General features: G+C 47.9%; 1 protein-coding gene across 2 annotated transcripts in view; it reads left to right on the forward strand.

Annotated features, from left to right (window-relative positions):
* Ryr1 (ryanodine receptor 1) overlaps positions 1-21,858 on the forward strand; it is a 110,940-nt gene that overhangs the window by 69,858 nt on the left and 19,224 nt on the right. For both annotated transcript variants that reach the window (XM_042667853.1, XM_042667854.1), the window contains 19 exons: positions 936-995; positions 1,237-1,374; positions 1,771-1,883; positions 2,082-2,178; positions 3,437-3,543; positions 3,674-3,725; positions 3,830-3,901; positions 4,544-4,643; positions 4,846-4,925; positions 5,029-5,105; positions 6,492-6,565; positions 7,179-7,196; positions 8,842-8,922; positions 11,410-11,498; positions 11,582-11,710; positions 11,798-11,902; positions 13,988-14,069; positions 15,528-15,715; positions 20,239-20,580. In XM_042667853.1, coding sequence (XP_042523787.1) covers positions 936-995; positions 1,237-1,374; positions 1,771-1,883; positions 2,082-2,178; positions 3,437-3,543; positions 3,674-3,725; positions 3,830-3,901; positions 4,544-4,643; positions 4,846-4,925; positions 5,029-5,105; positions 6,492-6,565; positions 7,179-7,196; positions 8,842-8,922; positions 11,410-11,498; positions 11,582-11,710; positions 11,798-11,902; positions 13,988-14,069; positions 15,528-15,715; positions 20,239-20,580 — 2,004 coding nt within the window. The remainder of the gene's footprint in view (positions 1-935; positions 996-1,236; positions 1,375-1,770; positions 1,884-2,081; positions 2,179-3,436; positions 3,544-3,673; positions 3,726-3,829; positions 3,902-4,543; positions 4,644-4,845; positions 4,926-5,028; positions 5,106-6,491; positions 6,566-7,178; positions 7,197-8,841; positions 8,923-11,409; positions 11,499-11,581; positions 11,711-11,797; positions 11,903-13,987; positions 14,070-15,527; positions 15,716-20,238; positions 20,581-21,858) is intronic.

Raw genomic sequence — 21,858 nt, forward strand, 5'->3', positions numbered from 1 at the left:
ACCTCCTCCACTTACCTTTTGTATAGCACAACCTCAGGAATCCTCTTAGAATCTTCCAAGACACCCCCCCGCCCTGTCTCCACCAAAACCCTGCTAAGCATCTGATAACTTACTAACGCTTCTGGAATGCTAAAGATCAGAAGGACAGACTAGGAATGTGGCTTAGTGGTAGAGTGCTTGCCTAGCAAGCATGAAGCCCTGGGTTCGATTCCTCAGTACCACATAAACAGAAAAAGGCAGAAGTGATACTGTGGCTCAGGTAGTAGAGTAGCTAGCCTTGAGCACAGAGAGGCTCAGGGACAGTGCCCAGGCCCTGAGTTCAAGCCCCAGGACTGGCAAAAAAAAAAATTACGAGGATCCCTTGGAGTCCTGGGACTCCTGGGACTCCAAAGGCCCCTTTTCCTCCAGGATCTCCAGCTCCACCTAGAATCTGTTGAGTCTTGTTGGGATCCCAAAGCATCCTCCAGGGTCCCATAACTGCTTGCTTTGGTCTTTGACCTTAAGAAACTTCCTCCCTATTGACCCCTCCTTGGGCCCCTGAACACAGTGGCTTAGTTGACCTTCCCTACTACTTGTGATCTTTGCTGACCTTGCTGAATCCCTCACAGCCCTTCCCCACCCCATCCCCCAAAAAAGTCTCCTGACTCTCGTTGTACCCTCTCACCCCCTATCATCTTTCCACTTGTTTGACCTTTGGTGATTTGTCCTGTCTCCCCCTCCATCCTGCCAGACCCCTATCCTTCTATCCTTTCAGGCTCTCTCTATGACTCCCTTGTCAATCAAACACTCCTCTCTGACCACTGCTCACCTTTGGGTCCTCCCCCAATATACAACCCCTCAGCAGGTCCTGGGGTGGTGAGTCTAGAGGGGAAAGGGCTGTGGGCCAAAGATGAAGCTGGGGCCTCAAGTGACCCAATGGGTCAATGTCTTTCCAGAAAGACACAGATGAGGAGGTCCGAGAATTCCTACAAAACAACCTCAACCTGCAGGGAAAGGTATGTCTCAGTCTGCAGCTGGAAGGGGTGGGCCAGAAGAATAATCACAATGATAGCAAATGCTTCCAGCACTGTCTATCTTTGAGGCATAGAAGAAGGACCTTAATCACATTCCTCCATGGAAGCCTGGCAGTGGAAATGGGACACACAGCTGAGGAGGGAGACCCTGGGGTTGGAGAATTTGAGCTAAGCAAGAAGATCCCTCATGCAGTTGGCCTTGTACCTTGCCTCTCCACCCTAGGTCGAAGGCTCCCCATCTCTACGCTGGCAGATGGCCCTGTATCGGGGCCTCCCAGGCCGGGAGGAGGATGCTGATGACCCAGAGAAAATTGTGCGCAGAGTCCAGGAAGTATCTGCAGTTCTCTACCACCTCGAGCAGGTAGGTAGGGCCCAAGAGTTCTTACTGCTGAGTAGCAGGTCTGTGGGTGGGGGTTTGAGCTGGCCCTGGACTTGTGAGTAGAGCCTACAGGTGAAGCCTTTGTCTATGGGTGGAGCCTCAGCTGGAGCCTTGAGTGTGAGGCGGGGCTTAGGATGCAAATTGGGCTTTATGAGAAGGACCTAGTGTTCCATTTGGCATCCAGTAGTAGGACTAGAACTACAAGGGGTCATCAAACTTTGGGACTAGGGATGGGGCCTACTAGAAGAAGAGTCTGGAGACAGGGCTGAAGATGGGAAGTTGGTACTGGATATAGATGTAGCTACACATGTGTAGTTTCATCCAGGCCTGGGAGGGGGATAAGGCCTGGGACATGACAGACTGATTTCTGCCCTCCAGACCGAGCACCCTTACAAGTCCAAGAAGGCAGTGTGGCACAAGCTCTTGTCCAAACAACGTCGGCGGGCAGTTGTGGCCTGTTTTCGCATGACACCCCTGTACAACCTGCCCACGTAAGGCCCCCAAGAAGGAAGGGAGCCCAAAGGGCCCCCAAGGAGAAAAGAATCTGGGAGCCATGAGGATGGAGAGCCCTATTATATATGGGGGCATGAAGATGGTCAAGAGTGGAATGTGGGGGGTGGGATGTGTGGGAGGCAGGGAAATGTGGAAGAGGTGGGGGTCTCAGTGACACTCAGACTTGTTCCTTGCAGACACCGGGCATGTAACATGTTCTTGGAGAGCTACAAGGCTGCATGGATCCTGACTGAGGACCACAGTTTTGAGGACCGCATGATAGATGACCTTTCAGTGAGCAGTGGGGCTGCCTGGGGAGGGGGTGGCAAGACGGGGTAAGGGCACCTTCCACATCAAGAGCTATGAAGGTGGGAATTGGTGGTTTACGCCTGTAATACCAACTATACAATGGGTAGGATCATGTGGGTTTTGGTTTTTGTTTCTGTTTTTTTGTCGGTCACAGGGCTTGAACTTTGGGCCTGGGCACTGTCCCTCAGCTCCTCAGTTCAAGGCGAGTGCTCTACCACTTGAGCCACAGTGCCACTAACGTTTTTCAAGGAGATAAGAGTTTCACACACTTTCCTGCCCAGACTGGCTTTGAACTTCAATCTTCAAATCTCAGCTTCCTGAGTAGCTAGGATTATAGGCGTGAACCACCAACACCGGTTGTGTTTTTGTTTTTGTTGTTGGCTATGGGGCTTGAACTCCTAGTTTGGGGTCTGTCCTTGAGCTCTTTTGCCCAGGGCTAGTGTTCTTCCACTTTGAGCCACAGGGCTACTTCTGGTTTTTCCGTTGTTAATTGGAGATAAAAGAGTCTCACAGGAACTTTTCTGCCCAGGCTGGCTTTGAACCACAATCCTCAGATTTCAGCCTCCTGAATAGCTAGGATTATAGGTGTGAGCCACTGGATCATGTTTTGGGGCTACCCTCCTAACCCCTAAGCCCTGCACAAAGTTAGGTATTATCTCAACCAATAAAGCTGGACATTGTATAGTATGTCAGTCATCTGAGGAACATGGGAGGCATAAGTAGAAAGAGCCAAATCCAAACCTGTAAAAGTGTGAGGCCCAATCTGAAAAATAACTAAGGCTAAAAAACTAAGATGTACCTCAAGTGGTAAAGAGTGTGATGCCCTGAGTTCAAATCCCACTATCACAAAAAAAGCGGGGGAGAGAGGAGTAGGGGAAGTATAGAAATGCATCCCTTGTATTGAGTAGCACCAGGATATATGATATAGGCGAAGAGAAAAAAACCTCCAGGCCTGAAAAAGTGGCTTAGTGGTAGAGTGCTTGCCTAGCATTTATGAAGTCCTGGGTTCGATTCTTCAGTACCACATAAACAGAAAAAGCCAGAAGGGGTGCTGTGGCTCAAGCGGTAGTGTGCGAGCCTTGAGCAAAAGAAGCTCAGAGACAATGCCCAGACCCTGAGTTCAAGCCCTAGGACTGGCAAAACAACAACAACAAAAAAGAACTTCCAGCCCACCAGGGCTATGAGAGAAGACTAGAGGATACCCCCAAGAACCCCTCCCCTAAGATTCATCCTCTTCCTTCAGAAAGCTGGGGAGCAGGAGGAAGAGGAGGAAGAAGTAGAGGAGAAGAAGCCAGACCCCTTGCACCAGTTGGTCCTGCACTTTAGCCGCACTGCTCTGACTGAAAAGAGGTGAGGACCTTTTCCAGCCTCATGTTCTGGGTTGATTTTACCAAGGCAGTTAGGAAGCTGTGATCAGATAGGGGAGATGCAGTCCCCACTCCTCTGGGTTCCAACCATCTCTCTCTACTTACTTCCTCAGTAAACTAGACGAGGATTACCTATACATGGCATACGCTGACATCATGGCAAAGGTAAGTTCCTGCCCCTGTAGTACTTGGCCCCTGACTGAGCTAAGGGTGGACAGATGGGGTATCTCCTTCATTTTTTATCACCATTAATTGATGCCATTCCCCAGAGCTGCCATATGGAGGAGGGGGGGGAGAATGGAGAAGCTGAAGGAGAAGAAGAGGCTGAGGTGTCTTTTGAGGTAGGTTGGGGCCAAGTATATATAAATAATGGTCAGCACCCAAGAGACAGCACCCAAGTCCAGAGTTTGAGCCCCAGAACCATGCCCCAGAAGGATACCAGGTGTGGTGGTTCATGCCTGTCATCCTAGCTATTCAGGAGACTGAGAGCTGAGGATCATGGTTCAAAGCCAGTCCAGGCAGGAAAGTCCATGAAACTCTTACCTCCAATAAACCACCAGAAACCTGAAAGTGGTGCTGTGGCTCAAGTGGTAGAGTGCTTGCCTTTAGCTAAAGAGCTGAAGGATAGTGCCTAGGCCCAGAGTTCAAGCCCCACGACTGACCAAAAAAAAAAAAAAGAGAGAGAGAAGAGGAGGAAGAGGAAGAGGAGGGAGAGGAGGAAGAAAGATAAAGGAGAAGCAGTTCATGGGGCCCAAGTTAAGGCTGCTCCATGCCCAGCTTCTATCTGTGTAGCCCAGTGCCTAGACCCTGCTCTAAGTACAGGGTACAAATGAAAGACATAAGTCCCCAGGGACAGGAAGAGCTCACAATTGAAAGGGGGTGCTTTCTGGAAGTGCCAGGCCCCCAGAGGGCAGAGGTGAGGGATGAGGCTGTGAGGGGACAGGCTAGACTCATTAGGGCTCATGGCCTCCTTTCTGCCCCAGGAGAAGGAGATGGAGAAGCAGAGGCTGTTGTATCAACAGTCACGGCTGCACAACCGGGGGGCCGCTGAGATGGTACTACAGATGATCAGTGCCTGCAAAGGTGCCCGTCCGTGCCACGCTCATTCTGTTCCTCTGAGACACCCTACCTGTTCTCCTTCTCTCCAGTGCCCCCATTCCCTGTAAACACAGAAGGCACACTTTGCCCCCCACCACCTCCCCACCATTTCCCATCTCTTGGATGGTTGTTGGGTGGTAACAGCCAATCAGAGGAACTGCTTTTGCTCCCCCTTTGCTCCCTGTAGGTGAAACGGGCGCCATGGTGTCCTCCACCCTGAAGTTGGGCATCTCCATCCTTAATGGAGGCAATGCAGAGGTGCAGCAGGTACCAGAGGCACAGGGACTGGGGAGGAGACTTCAGGAAGGTAGGAGCTGCCTACTTCCCTGACTTCTGATTCTGCCTCCCACGTCACTCCCTTCCTCTGCAGAAAATGCTGGACTACCTGAAGGATAAGAAGGAAGTGGGATTCTTCCAGAGTATCCAGGCACTCATGCAAACATGCAGGTGGAGTCTAATATCCATCCTCCAGTTCAGTCCTGCTGGGTGTGGCAGTGTGCCCTTGCTTCCAGTGCCACTTCTGGTGGGCCAGGAAAAGAAAAGCTCAAATGCCAGAGAGCTTATTCTAAGAATTAATGTGGGTGAGGGGAAGAGAAAGCAATAGAGGGAATTATTCTGATTAAAATATAATATAAAGCCGGGCGCTGGTGGCTCATGCCTGTAATCCTAGCTACTCAGGAGGCTGAGATCTGAGGATCGCGGTTCAAAGCCAGCCCGGGCAGGAAAGACCGTGAGACTCCTATCTCCAGAAAACTGGAAGTGGTGCTGTAGCTCAAGTGGTAGAGCGCTCGCCTTGAGCTGAAGAGCTGAGGGACAGCGCCAAGGCCCAGAGTTCAAGCCCCACGACCAACAAAATAAAATAAAATAAAATAAAATATAAACTGGGTACCAGTGGGTCATATGTATGATCCTAGCTTACTCAGGAGGCTGAGATCTGAGGATCACAGTTCAAAGCCAGCCTGGGCAGGAAAGTCCGTGAGACTCCTGTCTCCAATTAACCACTAAAATGCCAGAAGTGGCACCGTGGCTCAAAGTGGTAGAGTGCTAGCCTTGAACAAAAGGAGCATAGGGACAGCACCCAGGCCCTAAGTTCAAGCCCCATTATGACAAAAAAAAAAAAAAAAGCTCCAGGACAGCGCCCAGATCCTGAGTTTTAGCCCCAGGACTAGCACAGAAAATAATAATATTATGAATTCCACATGGTAGAACCAGGAGATTGTTGAGAACTCAAGGGTATTTGGGTTCTCACTTTCTTTGCCTCTTGTTATTAACTGACTTCTGTCCGTTCTTGTGTTGCTTTTGTTAGTTGATAGTTTCTGCTTCCTCAGATTCAGCTGACAGGTGTTTTGTCCTGAAGTAAGGCTCTGCCTTACTTCATAGATCTGGGGTTGGGAAGGCTCAAGGTCCCCATTGCTTCTGCTGTCTACTCATTTCTGCCTCCCTTTGTGTGTGTGTGTGTGTGTGTGTGTGTGTGTGTGTGTGCATGTGTATGTGCCAACCAGTACTGGGGCTTGAATTTAAAGGTCTCAATCTCTCACTTGGCCTTTTCTGCTCAAAGCTGGTGCTGTACCAGTTGAGCCATACCTCTACTTCCAGCTTTTTGCTGATTAATCGGAGATAAGAGCCTCATGGATTTTTCTGCCTAGGTGGGCTTAGAACCTTGATTCTCATATCTCAGCCTCCTGAGTACTTAGGATTACAGACCTAAACTGTCAGTGCGCAGCTCTCCTCTTGATTTCTGGTGATACATAGTCTCCTGTGGCCCTTCAGGTCCTGGAATCGAGGGAAGGGGGCAGAGATCTCATGACATCTCTCTAATCTTTCTCTCCTCAGTGTCCTGGACCTCAATGCCTTTGAGAGGCAGAACAAGGCAGAGGGGCTGGGCATGGTGAATGAGGATGGCACTGGTGAGACCCTCTTTCCCTGGGGACATTGGCCTTCCTTCCCTCTACCACCACTGCCCAGAGCTCCTCTCCTCCAAGGCACCCCCTTCCAGAGAACTCCCTCTCATTCTTCCTGGATTATGGATCCCAGTCCTGCCATCCCCCTCCCTCAGGATCCTCCATTCCTCAGGATCTCCCTCCCCATGGGTGCCACCTTGGGTGTCATTTGTCCTGTGTTCTCTTAACCATCACCATACGGACCCCGCCCTCCACGTCCCCCAGTCTCATGCCCTGGTTGCTGCTCTGTCATTAATGTCCCTAATCCGGGTTAATTAGTCCTCTTTTTGCTGTGTTTTGACGTGTCTAACATTTCTACCCTGATCCTCGCTTCCTCTCCTCCTCTCCCTGTCCTCTCTTTCTCTTATCTGTTCTTTCTCTTCCTTGGCTTGGACCTTCACTTCCTACTCTTTTACTTGCTCACCTGCTCTCCTCTGTCTCCTTCTGGCTGTCTTTCTGTCTGAGGCTGTTTCTCTCTGTGTGTCCTGTGTCCTTGTCCCTGACTGTCACTGTGTGTTTTGCTGTGTCTGTCTTTCTTTTTTCCTCCTGCTTCCTCCTCCCATCCTGTTGGCTGCCTCAGTCATCAATCGCCAGAACGGTAATTCCCCCTCCCTTTTCCCCTGTGCTGTGCTGCTGCCATCCCTCCTCTTCTAACTCCCAACTTCCCCCTCTACCTGGGGGGCTGAGGATCTGGGACATCCAAGAATGGAGGGACCCTCCAGTGGGGGACAGGGAGCACCATGACTGTCTGTGGAAAGCTTTGGGACCAGGAGTCCCAAGATAAGAGATTCTGATCTCAAATGAGTCACTGATCACAAGTGGCACTCAAATCTCTTATCTAGCTGAGTGCTGGTGGCTCATGCCTGTAATCCTAGCTACTCAGGAGGTTCAGAGCTCTGAGGATACCAGTTCAAAGCCAGCCCAGGCAAGAAAGTCCGTGAGACTCTTATCTGCAGTTAACCACCAGAAAACCAGAAGTGGTGCTGTGGCTCAAGTGGTAGAGCACTTGCCTTGAGCTAAAGAGCTCATGGACAGCGTCAAGGCCCATAGGTTAGGCCTCACAACCGACACAAATAAATAATTAAATTTCTTATCTTCCCTAAGCCTCAGTTTCTCCATGTGTAAAACAGAAGTTAGCTGGGCATCAGTGGCTCATGCCTGTAATCCTAGCTACTCAGGAGGCTGAGATCTGAGGATCACAGTTCAAGGCCAGCCCGGGCAGGAAACTCTGTGAGACTCTTACCTCCAACAAACCATTCAGAAAACTGAACGTGGTGCTGTGGCTCAAGTGGTAGAACACTTGCCTTGAGCTGAGGGGCTGAAGGACAATGCTCAGGCTCAGAGTTCAAGCCCCACAACCGACCAAAGAAAAAAACAGAAGAAAAGACCATAGAAGTTCCTTTCCAACTGGATATTTTAGGCCTTCCAGACCCAGATCCCCAGTCCCAGGGTGGGGTGACACCTCCCCCCCAATTCCCACCTTCTCTGCGCACTGCGTCCCAACCGCAGATTGATTGGTCAGCGGTTTTCCCATCCACCAATCAGATTGGTTGCCTCCAATCATCCATTCTGATTGGTGCGCGCCTGCCCCCCCCCTTGCGCCTGCTCTGATTGGCCCATTTATGACCTCGCCTTCTCCCTTACAGCCCACCATGATTGGCTTCTTTCAGATGCCCATTCTGAGTAGACCATATTGATATATCTTCCCTCTGCTTCTCCTGGATTGGCTGCTTTTGAGGCATTTGGGCCAGTTGGCTAGCTTTCGGTCCCTATCTTTCTCTTATCCCAGCCCAATCCTTTTCTTTCCTGCTCAGAGCCTTTGTGTGAAAGTGACCCCAACCTCTGTAATCCATTAACTGCTGCAGCCTGGGAGTGGGGTGGGTGGGGTGGGGTGGGGTGAGGGCACATCAGCTGCCTGAACGTCTGCCAAGTCAGACGTTTTGTCACACAAGTGGTGACATCACAGGGCACTGATGCTGTAGAAAGACACTTGAGGCCCCAGCTTCATGACTAAAGAGCCCCTCAGGTCTCCATCTGCTGATCTCATGGACTCTGAGGTCAAGACCTGCTGGTGTCATGGATGCCCATGGCCCTCACAGTGTCTTTGAAGTTTAGTGGCTGCTCTTCCCAGCACTTCCATACTTCGTGCATGTGTTTGCAGTGTGCATGTGCTGTGTGCATGTGTGTGCTTGTGTCTTGGCACATCTGATCCTTCCTGGGCCCTGTCCCTTCCTCCCATCCAGGAGAGAAGGTCATGGCTGATGATGAATTCACACAAGACCTCTTCCGGTTCCTACAGCTGCTCTGTGAGGGACATAACAATGGTGAGGACAAGGTGTGGGCTGGGTAGAGAGGACATCAAGGCCTTGGGGGAGGTGGGGAGGCTTCAGCCACACTTACCTGAGTTGCTCTCCAGTTGTCCTCCTCCTCTATCCATGATGGTCCACCAACCAGCCTGGTCTTGTCCAGGCTTCAATCTACCTCCCTCCCAAAATCCTCTTGGAATTTCTGAGATTTAACTCCTTCTCTTCACTCAACTCTTCTGGCCAAGTATAGTTTCCCAAAGAAATATGCCAAAATACAATGTGGCCAAAACAATTTATTTGCCCAAATGGGCACTTTATCTCATTTCATTTTCCTGTAAGGATTGGGTTCCATCCACCAAAGTTCAGTAAACGGGGTGGATTTCTGTATTTTGAATATGTAGAAGGAAAAAAATTCCTGGTTTTTGTTTTTTCCTAGTCCTGGGGTTTGAACTCAGGGCCTGGGCACTGTCCTTGAGCTTCTTTTGCTCAAGGCTAGCACTCTACCACTTGAGCCACAGTGCCACTTCTGTCTTTTTCTGTGTATGTGGTAATAAGGAATCAAACACAGGGTTTCATGCATGCTAGGCAAGCACTTTACCACTGAGCCACATTCTCACCCCTTTCTGGTGTTTTAAGATTAGTCTTTTTCTTTTAAATTGTGCCAGTACTGCAGCTTGAGCTCAGGGCCTGAGTGCTTGTCTCTTAAATTTTTTTTCAATCAAGGATAACACCCTATCACTTGGGCCATATCTTCACTTCTTGTTTTTTTGGAGCTTTCCTCACTAACTTTCCTACCTGGGCTAACTTCAAACTGTGATCCTCAAATCTTTAGCCTCCAGAGTATCTGGAATGATAGGCATGAACCACCATTCCCCAGCCTAAAATGAGTCTTGGATTGATTCATTTCTTTTGTGGCATGAAATGTTTTGTCAGGGGGAAGATCTTCAGATTCTTTCCCAATATACACAAGAGTTTTGTTTGAAAAAAAAAATTTTTTGCCTGGCACCAGTGGCTCATGCCTGTAATCCTAGCTACTCAGGAGGCTGAGATCTGAGGGTTTGCTGTTCAAAGCCAACCTGGGCAGGACAGTCCATGAGACTCCTGTCTCCAATTAACCACTAAAAAGCCAGAAGTGGCACTGTGGCTCAAGTTATAGGATGCTATCCTTGAACAAAAGGAGCATAGGGACAGCACCCAGGCCCTAAGTTCAAGCCCCATGACTGACAAAAAAAAAAAGTTTATTTTTGCTCTGTTTCTGCCAGTTTGACAAGATCAAAGATGACACAGCTGCTTATTTAAATACAATGCTGAAGGGAAAAAATAACCTCATGTGACACCCAAAGTTCGTGACATTAAAGGAACCATCCAAATCCTGTACAAAGACATTCTCCTTCATGTCACTTCCTATAACAAACATGTGCAGTCATAAAGTTGTGGTTACCCTTAGCAGGTGCTTGGGAAACCACAGACTTCCCGGAAATTAATGTTCATGACAAAATTGGAATGAATAGAAATCTAACTGTTGCTGGGTGCTGGTGGCTCACACCTGTAATCCTAGTTACTCAAGAAGCTGAGATGCCAGGATCATGGTTCAAAGCCAGGCTAGGTAGGGAAGTCTGTGGAACTCTTACCTCCAACTAACCATCAAAAAGCCAGAAGTAGAGATGTGGTGGGAGTGTTAGAACATCAGCTTTGATTAAAGAAAAAAAAGGGGGGGGGGATTAGGAGGGTAGCTCAGTGGTAGAGTGTTTGCCTTGCATGCATGAGGCCCTAGGTTCGATTACTCAGTACCATATAAGCAGAAAAAGGTGGAAGTGGCATTGTGGTTCAAGTGATAGAATCCTAGCCTTGATCTGAAGAGCTGAGGGACAGCTCCCAGGCTCAGAGTTCAGGCCCCACAACCGACAAAAAAAAAAGCAAGGCCCTGAGTTCAAGCTCCAGTACACACACACACACACACACACACACACATACACACACACACACACACAAAATATTGGGGGGGGGGAATGAATACAGAAACTATAGGTCCCACCACAACACCTGATGCATAGTAGATTCTCAACAATATTTTCAGATAAATTTAAAAATGATCCTATCCCCCTTTGACACATAGTAGTTCATTTGCAACAGTTACTAAACAATGGTCATGTACCCCTGGTATGCATTAGGCACTCAACAAGTTTTTTGATCAGTCCTAGGGCTTGAACTTGGCCTGGGCACTGTCCCTGAGCTTCTTTTGCACAAGACTAACCCTCTACCCCTGAGCCACAGCACTACTTCTGGCTTTTTCTGAGTAGTTTATTACATTTTCCTGCCAGGGCTGGCTTTGAACTGCGATCCTCAAATCTCAGCTTCCTGTAGCTAGGATTACAGTTGTGAGCCACCAGCACCGGGGGTAAAATACTCGACAAAATTTTATTGGATAAATGAATAAATGATCCACCATCCGTTTCTCCCAGCATGTTAAATGCTCAATGAATAAATGCCTTTTCATCTCCTTAGATTTCCAGAACTATCTTAGGACACAGACAGGAAACACAACTACTATTAACATCATCATTTGCACAGTGGACTATCTCTTGCGGTTGCAGGTGAGGATGTGAGACCACTGGGATGTGATTTGAAACTTGGGGGAGGGATCCCTGAGTGTCCTCACACCCTGCTCACCCCATAGGAATCCATCAGCGATTTCTACTGGTACTACTCAGGCAAGGATGTCATTGAGGAACAGGGCAAGAGAAACTTCTCCAAGGCTATGTCAGTGGCTAAACAGGTGTTCAATAGCCTTACAGAGTACATTCAGGTAGGGCCTGCCCACTGTGGTGGGGTGGATTGGAGCATTCTCCCACATAGCACCCTTCCCTGGGTTTACAGTTCCCTCTGTCCCCAGGGCCCCTGCACTGGGAACCAGCAGAGCCTGGCACATAGCCGTCTCTGGGACGCTGTGGTAGGATTCCTACACGTGTTTGCCCACATGATGATGAAGCTTGCTCAGGTTTGAGGTCTTTCTTGTTTCCATTTGCTCAGCAGTCCCTGTCTGGTCTTGGTCCCATTAGCCAGTTTCTTATCCAAGTGCTCCCAACATGTTCCCACCCCTTGGTCAAGTCTGTCTTCCCTCTAGATTGACTCTCTGTGTGACCTTGCCCCATCAATCAGCTAGATTTCCACCTATACATCCATTATTAGCTTGTGCTGGGCCCCACCCCTTCTGGTCAGAGCTTTTAGTATTGGGTAGTATTCGTTTCTCTGATGAGGTCATCTTAAGTTCCCACAGCCTTGAAATTGGAGTGGGCGAGGCTTCTAAGATCAGGGCTGGGGACTGAAAGAGTGTTGCTTTTTTATTGTGCCTGCGGCAGATGACACCCATGGCAGGCATCCATGATGTAAGGACTAGAATCTTTGTGCTTCCCTTTTCCGCACTACCCTTGTGTCTTTGCAGTCTTTGTCAATGCCTAGCAAGCGCTTTATCTATTTGCTCTGCTTCTGTATATTCAACAGTTCAAGGCTTTTACATACAGTCACATACAGTTATGCATTTCACCTGGGCCCATAGCTCGGAACATCCTAGCACCCTAGCCTAGCATCATAAATATATTTGTGTAGTACAGAAGTTACCCAGCAGATGGCAGTAAAGTATTCTACTTGTCATTTCTCCACAGAAAGCATCCTGGAGATTTTTTTTTTCTTCTTCTAATTGACCCAAAGGTACCATAAAAACTGCCAGAAATCCTGTAATCTGATTTTGATAGGAGCTGAAGTAAGAGCCCAATACCTCAATGTCAGTTCAGTTAAAGTGACTGTAGATGTAATCTCAAAATGCTAGTGGAAATAGATACCAAAGTCCTTCAGAGTTAATTCACTAAGTGCTGTGACTCAGGGGAAAGAATTTGTCAGTTAATATCACAGATCTGGGGCTTAGAATTCTGTTAGCAGACATGTCTCCCTGTCTTCTTTGGCTTTATTCTCAAGCAAAAGCTTACAGACTGGAAAATTGGTGAGCTGGACTTCCAATGGGAAAAGAACTCTTTTCTGAGAACTCCAGCCAAAAGATCTGAAATTCTCTTTGATTGGGTTCCTGGTTGGGTCAATCATTGTATCCAGAAAAAAAAAGAAACCTAATTGACCAAGCCTAGTCATGTACCCTCCCTTAGAATAAGAAGGTGTGGTTAGCTTTATGGGCTTGATTGGCTAGACTTGGGCCTGTGAACCAGGAAGTGGGCTTAACCAGGAAAACTCAGAGTATGGTTGAGGGGACACCCAACTGAAAATGGAGGGATTGTGTGAGAAGGTAGGTTGGTTCATAGGTAGGCACCTCTTCCCTATGCAGATCCTCATATGTCAGAACCTTAGATTCAGAATGTCAAATGTGTTCGAATTAGAATTAGCAACTCCCCAAGCTAGTGTGAGGGTTGAAAGAACTTTACCTGCCACTTTTCTGGTCTCTTCCTTTGCCTTCTCCACTTGGTCAGAGAGAGCTATATGAAATCAGCCCTCTGTGGGTCAACAATGATCACGTATTAACAATGGTATGGGACTCAACTTAACTACCAGGTGGCGGAACTTTGTGGTGAGGGATTCCATGTGTCCCACAGGAGGCACTGTGCAGGGGATAGCCTGTGCTCCTCTATGTCCCACAGTGGCTTACCAGAAAGCACAATGGCTGTCTCCCCAGCAGTCCTCCTGAACACAGTCTTACTTTTCCAATGATTGTGGATGTGGAGCACCCAGCCATAGAACAGGCATTGTTCTGGGTCTCTGTCTTCAGCATTGCTCACTCTTTCTCTCTCTCTGCTCTGAATGTCTGTTTTCCATGTCTCTTCTTCCTTCTCTGTCAGTCTAATGCCCCTTATATCTCCTGCTGGGAGTGCTTCCCCCTCACCCAGTGCAACCCCCAACCCCCACAATCTTATCTCTGCCCCCTCCCCTGCTTTCGAGGAACATGTCAGGACTCGGGTCCCCTCAGAGGTAAGAAGGGAGAGAGGGGGTAATCTCAGACCTGTTGGGGAGGAGAAGCACCTGGGAGTGGGAGCCGTGTCTCTGCAGACACCAGTCCTGACACAGTGGGACTGTGGATCTCTAGGACTCCAGCCAGATTGAGCTGTTGAAGGAGCTGCTCGATCTACAGAAGGACATGGTGGTGATGCTGCTGTCCCTACTGGAAGGTAAACGACAACCTTGGGGGGTGGGGGGCGGAAGCACAGAATAGCCTGTAATCCCAGCATTTAGAAGACTGAATCAGGAGGACCTCAAGTTTCAGGCCAGCCTGGCCTCCACAGTGAGATTCTGTCCCTTAATATATTAATTGAAATTAAAAAAAAAAATTAACAGGTACCAAAATAAGCTAGAGCTTCGGGCCAACTAGAGAGTATGTAAAATCCCTGTTTGCCATAGTCTTCATCTGTCCTATCCTTGGCTTCCCCCCTCCCTCCTGCCAATCTAAGGACTTTTGTGTACAGTAAAGGTTTTGGTATATGAGCTCTGAGGTTATGCAACTCTGGGTTCAAATCTTCTCTCTCCCTGGCATCTACTGGCTATGTTGAGTGGGTAATTTTCATCAGCTGATCCTCATGCGCAAAACCAAGTAGTCATACATTCTCTCCCAGGGTAGTCATGAAATTATGCAAGGCATGATATCTGTCACCCACAGGTAGCTTTATTGATGATTACCCCAGCTAGTGAGAGATATAGACAGCTTGGCATGGTGGTACATGTCTGTAATCCCAGCAGAGGATGATTTATAATCTGGAGGCAAAGGAAAGAGAGTTGTGGTCTGAGGCCAACCTGAACAATAACAACAACAGCAAAAAGAATAGACCCTACCTGAAAAATAAAAGTAAAAAAAAAAAAAGTGTTAGGGTGTATGATGGTGGTTCCAGTGGCAGACTGCCTGCCTAGCAAGTGTGAGGCCCTGAGTTCAAACCCCAGTACTGACAAAAGAGAAAGAAGAGGGCTGGGTGCTGGTGGTTCATGCTTGCAATCCCAGCAACTCAGGAGGCTGAGATCTGAGGACTGGAGTTGGACATGAAAGTTCATGAGACTCTTATCTCCAATGAACTACCAGAAACCTAAAGTGGTACTGTGGCTCAAAGTGGTAGAGCACTAGCCTTGAGCAAAAGAGCTCAGGGACAGTGCTCAGGCGCTGAGTTCAAGCCCCATGCAAAAAAAAAAAAAAGATTTGGGAGAGAAGAGAGATAAGCACAAAACAAGCAGGTGAGCTCTCGGTAGGCTGATACAGATCAGGAAGTAACCCTTTTCAGGGGGATATAGAAGCTGGTTTGGGAGCATGAGCCCAATGGTGAGCCATAGGTTCTGAGCTGGAGAGAGAAAGCTAGCCTAAGAAAACTCAGGAAAGGATGCTGTCGGAGCTGGGAAAGTGGTGGAGTGCTTGCCTTGCATGCATGAGGCCCTGGGTCTGATTCCTCAGCACCACATAAACAGAAAAGGCCGGAAGTGGCACTGTGGCTCAAGTGGTAGAGCACTAGCCTTGAGCTGAAGAGCTCAGGGACGATGCCCAGGCCCAGAGTTCAGGCCCACGACCAAATAATAATAATAATGATAATAATAATAATAACTCAAGGAAGAATGCTGTGCTGGGCTGTACTGACCTGGAGTTCCCACAGGGAACGTGGTGAATGGCATGATCGCCCGGCAGATGGTAGACATGCTCGTGGAATCCTCATCCAACGTGGAGATGATCCTCAAGTTCTTCGACATGTTCCTGAAACTCAAGGACATTGTGGGCTCCGAGGCCTTCCAGGACTATGTCACTGATCCCCGGGGTCTCATCTCTAAGAAGGACTTCCAGAAGGTGAGTTCTGCACAGGACCTCAGTGGGTGGCCAAGTTCTGGCTATGACTTCCTGACTGGCTGACATGAGGGACAGACTTCTCTGCCAACCGTAGCTTCCTTATCTGTAAGTTGGGATGAAACAATAATGGGAATTGAACTCAGGGCCTCAGGTGTGCTAGGCAAGTGTTCTACCACTGAGCCATACTCCCCAGACCCTTTTGGGGTTGTTTGGAGGATGAATTACATGAATGCATATGAGAATCATCATTATTATGAATAGTTCTAACAGTTATCATCTGTGCTAATGGCCTTTCTGTTATATGACAAAATGCAAACTGGTTCAGTCTGTGGTCTCTTACCCCTACGGCTTCGGGCCTGTGGCAGGCAAGAAGAGTACATGCTAGAGCAATGCTGCTCAATTCATGACTATCTATATATATATATTTTTTCTTTTCTTTTCTTTTTTTGTCAGTCATGGAGCTTGAACTCTGGGCCTGGGCACTGTCCCTCAGCTCTTCAGCTCAAGGTTAGCGCTCTACCACTTGAGCCACAGCACCACTTTTGGCTTTTTCTGAGTAGTTTATTGGAGATTAAGAGTCTCACAGGGACTTTTCTACGTGGGCTGCCTTCAAACCACAGTCCTCAGATCTCAGCCTTCTGAGTAGCTAGGATTACAGGCATGTGCTACCTGTGCCCAGCAACTCATGACATTTTATAGCTCAACACTTGGCCCAGTTTTGTTGTTTTTTGTTTTTGTTTTTGTTTTTGTTTTTTAGGCCTCAGGTAAGGCTAGAATATCATGTGGCAAGAGCCTGTGGCAAAGCAAATCACTGTCACAGTCCAAGTGGGGATCAAAGAGGGGGAAGATCCCTGGATCTACTCTGAAAGCAGAGCTGACAGATTTACTGAGAAATCAGGTGTGGGTGGTGGGACAAAAGAGCCGAATCATGGATGACTCAACACTTTCAGTTTAAGCACTTAGGTGGGTGGAACTGCTATCCCAGAGATGGGTGGGTGGGAGCACAGAGGCTTTTGCAAACAGAAGTTCACTTTGGGCCATTTCCATTTCTGACATCTACAAAGAGATTTCAGCTGGGGCTTTAGCTGTTAAGAATCTATATTCTGAGACTTGACTTGGTTGCTCACATCTGTAATTCTAGCTACTCAGGAGGCAGAAGTAGGAGAATCATGATCCCAAGTCTTGGCTGAAGCAAACGTTCAAGACTTGATCTGATCTATAACTGAAGCAGAAAGACCTGAGGTCATGGTTCAACTGGTAGAGTAACTGGTAGACTAAAACTGAAAAACATTTTAAACGACACTGCATTCTGGAGAACACTTAGGGCTAGGTGTTGGTGACTTGACCGTCATTGCTGCAGCTGGCATTCAGCTCTGGTATTCAGAGGCCTCGGCTGTATCTTATGGAAAGGGCATGCTTCAAGAAGAGAGTGCAGAGTCCAGACCATAGTCCCTGCAGCTTTAGAGCTCTATAAGGCAATTTCAACATGGGAAACCGACAATAGTGAGAGAAGAATGAAGGTGATGGTGGTTGGGAGGGAAAACTGAGAGAAAAATGAGGGAAATGGTGACACCTTTCAAAAAGAAATGTAGAGCCTGGTGCCGGTGACTCATGCCTGTAATTCTGGCTACTCCGGAAGCTGAGATCTGAAGATCACAGTTCAAAGCCAGCCCAGGCAGGAAAGTCCATGAGACTTTTATCTCCAATTAGCTCCAGAAAACCAGAAGTGGCACTGTGGCTCAAGTGGTAGAATACTTGCCTTGAGCTGAGGAGCTCAGAGACTGCCCAGGCCCAGAGTTTAAGCCCCACAACTGTCAAGAAAAAGAAAGAAATGTGTTCATTACCTGACTTACCTCACTGTAAACCCTCTGTACACCATCTTTACAGTAATAATTTTTTAAAAAAGAAGGAATGATGCAGGTGACTCACATCTGTAATCCTAGCTACTCAGGAGGCTGAGATCTGAGGATCATGGTTCAAAGCCAGCCCAGGCAGGAAAGTCTTGTGTGTGTGTGTGTGTGTGTGTGTGTGTGTGTGTGTGTGTGTGTGTGTGTCCTGGGGCTTAAACTCAGGGCCTGTTCCTGAGCTTCTTTGGCTCAAGGCTAACACTCTATCACTTGAGCCACAGTGCCACTTCCAGCTTTTTCTGCTTATGTGGTACTGAGGAATTGAACCCAGGGCTACATGCATGCTAGGCAAGCACTTCACTACTGAGCCACATCCCCAGCCCCTCCATGTGACTCTTAGGTCCAGTTAACCACCAAAATGCTAGAAGTACAGCTCAAGGGGTAGAGTTCCAGCCTTGAACAAGAAAGTTAAAAGAGAGCACTCAGGACCTGAGTTCAAGCCCCAGTACCAGCATAAACAAGCAAAGTCCTAGGCAAATAAATGATGACAAAAAGAGAACAGCAAATCACAGGGCTGGGGCTGGGAATGTGGCTTAGTGGTAGAATGCTTGCCTAGCATTCATGAAGCTTGGGTTCGATTTCTCAGTACCACATAAACAGAAAAGGCTGGAAGAGGTACTGTGGCTCAAGTGGAATAGTGCTAGCCTTGATCAAAAGAAGCTTAGGAACAGTGCCCCAGCCCTGAGTTCAAGGCCCAGGACTGGCAAAAAAAAAAAAAAATCACAGGGCTAATTTGGAGGACAATGGGCCCCAGACCTGTTTAAGGGTGAGAGAAGACTGTCTTCTACTGGTCATTATGGAGAAAGGCAGGTGGCTGAAGACAGGGCAGAAGAGGAGAAGTTTCTGTGTGATTCTGTCTCTATACTCTGTGGTTTTTAGAACCCTTCACGATCTGCAGAGCCTCTTACTCATTTAGAAAGCATCTTGCAAAGTTCTTGGCTTTTTACAGAGCACTCCTTAGAACAAAAAAAAAAATTCACTTCTATTCATACCATGGCAACATTTCTCACACTGTATTTTGCAGCCCATTGTAGGTCACAAAATTAATCTACTAAATCAGAACTGGCATCTTTAAAAAACAAAGTAGGGGCTGGGTACCCGTGGCTCATGCCTGTAATCCTAGCAACTCAGGAAACTGAGATCAGAGGATCATGGTTTGAAACCAGCCCATGCAGGAAGTCCATGTGACTTTATCTCTAATAAAAAGCCAGAAGTAGAGCTGTGGCTCAAGGGATAGAGCACTGACCTTGAGCAAAAGAAGCTCAGGGACAGTGCCAAGGCCCTGAGTTCAAGCCCCAGAATGAGCACCAAAAAGAAAGACATTGCAGAGTACAGTTGCATAGGAAGGAAAGAAAGGAGGAAGGGAGAGAGAGAGAGAAAGGGGGGGGGAGAGAGCTAGGTCATCATAAATATGGTTGCATAGGAAGTTAGAATTTTTTTTCTTTTGAGTCATATTGTGCAATACATTCTTACTATTGGTGTGGTCAAGAACATTTAGAAAATTGCCTTCAATAACTGCTTGCAAAAGTACATAAAAGAATGAGGTAAGCCAAGCTCAGAGACAAACAGTGCATGTTTTTAAAGCTCATGTGGAAGCTAGATCTAAAGTACACGGGGCATGATAAATTATATAAGACTCTAGGCATTCACATATAAACTGTGAGACTAAAGAAAGATACTCTTAAGGAAGGAACCCAAATGCATAAGGCCTCTGCACATTTAAAATACTATTTATTGAAATTAGTTCCAGGAAATGGAAATATGGGCTTTTTGTTGATGGTGGTAGTGTATTTATTTATTTATTGACAGTCCTGGAACTTGAACTCAGGGCCTGGGCACTATCCCTGAGCCTCTTTGTGTTCAAGGCCAGCACTCTACTCCTTGAGCCACAAGGCCACTTCTGGCTTTTTCTGTGATTAATTGGAAATAAGAGTCCCATGGGCTTTCCTGCACAGCCTGGCCTCAAAGCACAATCCTTAGATCTCAGCCTCCTGAGTAGCTAGGATTACAGGCATGAGCCACCAGTGCCGTGATGTTTTGTTATTTTTTTCTGTCTTATGGGAGGGCAGGGAGGTTGCCCTCAGAAATGGAGGAAGGAAGGATGACCAAATGCAGGTATGGTACTCAGCAAACACTATATGGAAAATGAGTTATGCAGCTTGTGGACTGGGATGGGAGGAGGAAATTGGTGGAAAGCAAAGGAAGGGGTGACATTGTCCAAAAAAAAGAAATGTACTCATTACCTGACTTATGAGACTGTAACCCCTCTGGTACAACACCTTAATCATGACAATAAAATTATATTTACATTTTTTTAAAGTACATAAGAGGGTAGGCGGTGTGGCTCAAGTTGTAGAATGTTCCCCTCCTCCCTTGAGCAAAAAGGCTAAGGGTCAGCTCCTAGGCCCTGAGTTTAAACCCCAGTACTGGCATGAGAAAGAAAGAAAAAGAAATGTAGCATTTCAGAATTTTGATGGTTGGCAACAGCCTTCCTTGCTGGGTGGCCAGCCTTGGGTTCTGGATGTAAGATTCTAGTCTTCTATTTTTGTCTGCTGCTGTATGCAGAGCACTGGGGGTTCTGAGTCACCCCCACTGACCTCTCCTACTTACCTCTAGGCTATGGATAGTCAGAAGCAGTTCACTGGCCCGGAGATCCAGTTCCTGCTTTCCTGCTCTGAAGCAGATGAGAATGAGATGATCAACTGCGAGGAGTTTGCCAACCGCTTCCAGGAACCAGCTCGTGACATCGGCTTCAATGTGGCAGTGCTGCTGACCAACCTGTCCGAGCACGTGCCACACGACCCACGCCTGCGCACCTTCTTGGAGCTGGCTGAGAGTATCCTTGAGTACTTCCGGCCCTACCTGGGCCGCATCGAGATCATGGGAGCCTCACGTCGCATTGAGAGGATCTACTTCGAGATCTCAGAGACCAACCGCGCCCAGTGGGAGATGCCCCAGGTGAGCAGATCTATGGGTTTGTCCACTCCTAGAAGGCTTGCACTCCATGTGAAGCTGTGCACACCTTGCACGTGTGGGCTGCTGTGCTCTGGCAAGCCCATGCCCGACCTTTTGGGTTTTGTTGTTTTGTTGTTGTTGTTGTTACTGTTTGTGTACCAGTACGAGGGCTTGAGGTTAGGGCCTGGATGCTGACTCGTAGCTTTCTCACTCAAAGCTGGTATTCTACCTCTTGGGTCACACTTCCACTTCTGGCTGTGTAGGGGTGGGGGGGGGGGTGTGATGGGCGGGGATGAGGGGAAGTGTGCACACGCGAGTACTTGAGTCCTGGGGATTGAACTCAACGCCTGGGCACTGTCTCTGAACTTTTTATTTTTCCTCAAAGCTAGTACTTTACCACTTGAACCACAACTCCACTTCTGGCTTTTTTCTTTTCCTTCCTTCCTTTCTTTTTCTCTTTCTTTCTTTCTTTCTTTTCTTCTTCTTTCCTTCTTTCTCTCTCCCTCCCTCCTTCCTTCTCTCTCTCCTTCCTTCCCTCTCGCCCTCCCTCCCTCCCTTCCTTCCTTCCTTCCTTCCTTCCTTCCTTCCTTCCTTCCTTCCTTCCTTTCTTTCTGTTTGTTTCTTTCTTTCTCTTTCTTTCTTTCTTTCTTTCTTTCTTTCTTTCTTTCTTTCTTTCTTTCTTTCTTTCTCCCTCTCTCCCTTCCTTCCTTCCTTTCCTTCTTTCCTTCTTTCTTTCTTTTTTTTTTTGTAGTTTATTGGAAATAAAGAGTTTCACAGACTTTCCTGCCTGGGCTGGTTTCAAACTTCCATCCTCAGCAGGGCACCAGTGTCTCACACCTGTAATCCTAGCTACTCAGGAGACTGAGATCTGAGGATTGTAGTTCAAAGCCAGCTTGGGCAGGAAAGTATGTGAAACTTTTTTTTTTTTTGGGGGGGGGGTCCGGTCGTGGGGCCTGAACTCTGGGCCTGGGCGCTGTCCCTCAGCTCTTCAGCTCAAGGCTAGCACTCTACCTCTTGAGCCACAGTGCCACTTCCGGCTTTTTTCTTTTTGCTCATGTGGTGCTGAGCAATCGAACCCAGGGCCTCATGCATGCAAGGCAAGCGCTCTACCACTGAGCCACCTTCCCAGCCCCGTATATGAGACTCTTATCTCCAATTATCCACCAGAAAAAACAGAAGTGTGCTGTGGCTCAAGTGGTAGAGCATTCACCTTGAGCTGAAGAGCTGAGGGACAGCGCCCAGGCCCAGAGTTCAAGCCCCTTGACCGACAAAACAAAAACA

This window comes from Dipodomys spectabilis, unplaced genomic scaffold (assembly GCF_019054845.1).
Source record: "Dipodomys spectabilis isolate Male_0828 unplaced genomic scaffold, ASM1905484v1 ptg000422l, whole genome shotgun sequence".
Taxonomy (NCBI): domain Eukaryota; kingdom Metazoa; phylum Chordata; class Mammalia; order Rodentia; family Heteromyidae; genus Dipodomys; species Dipodomys spectabilis.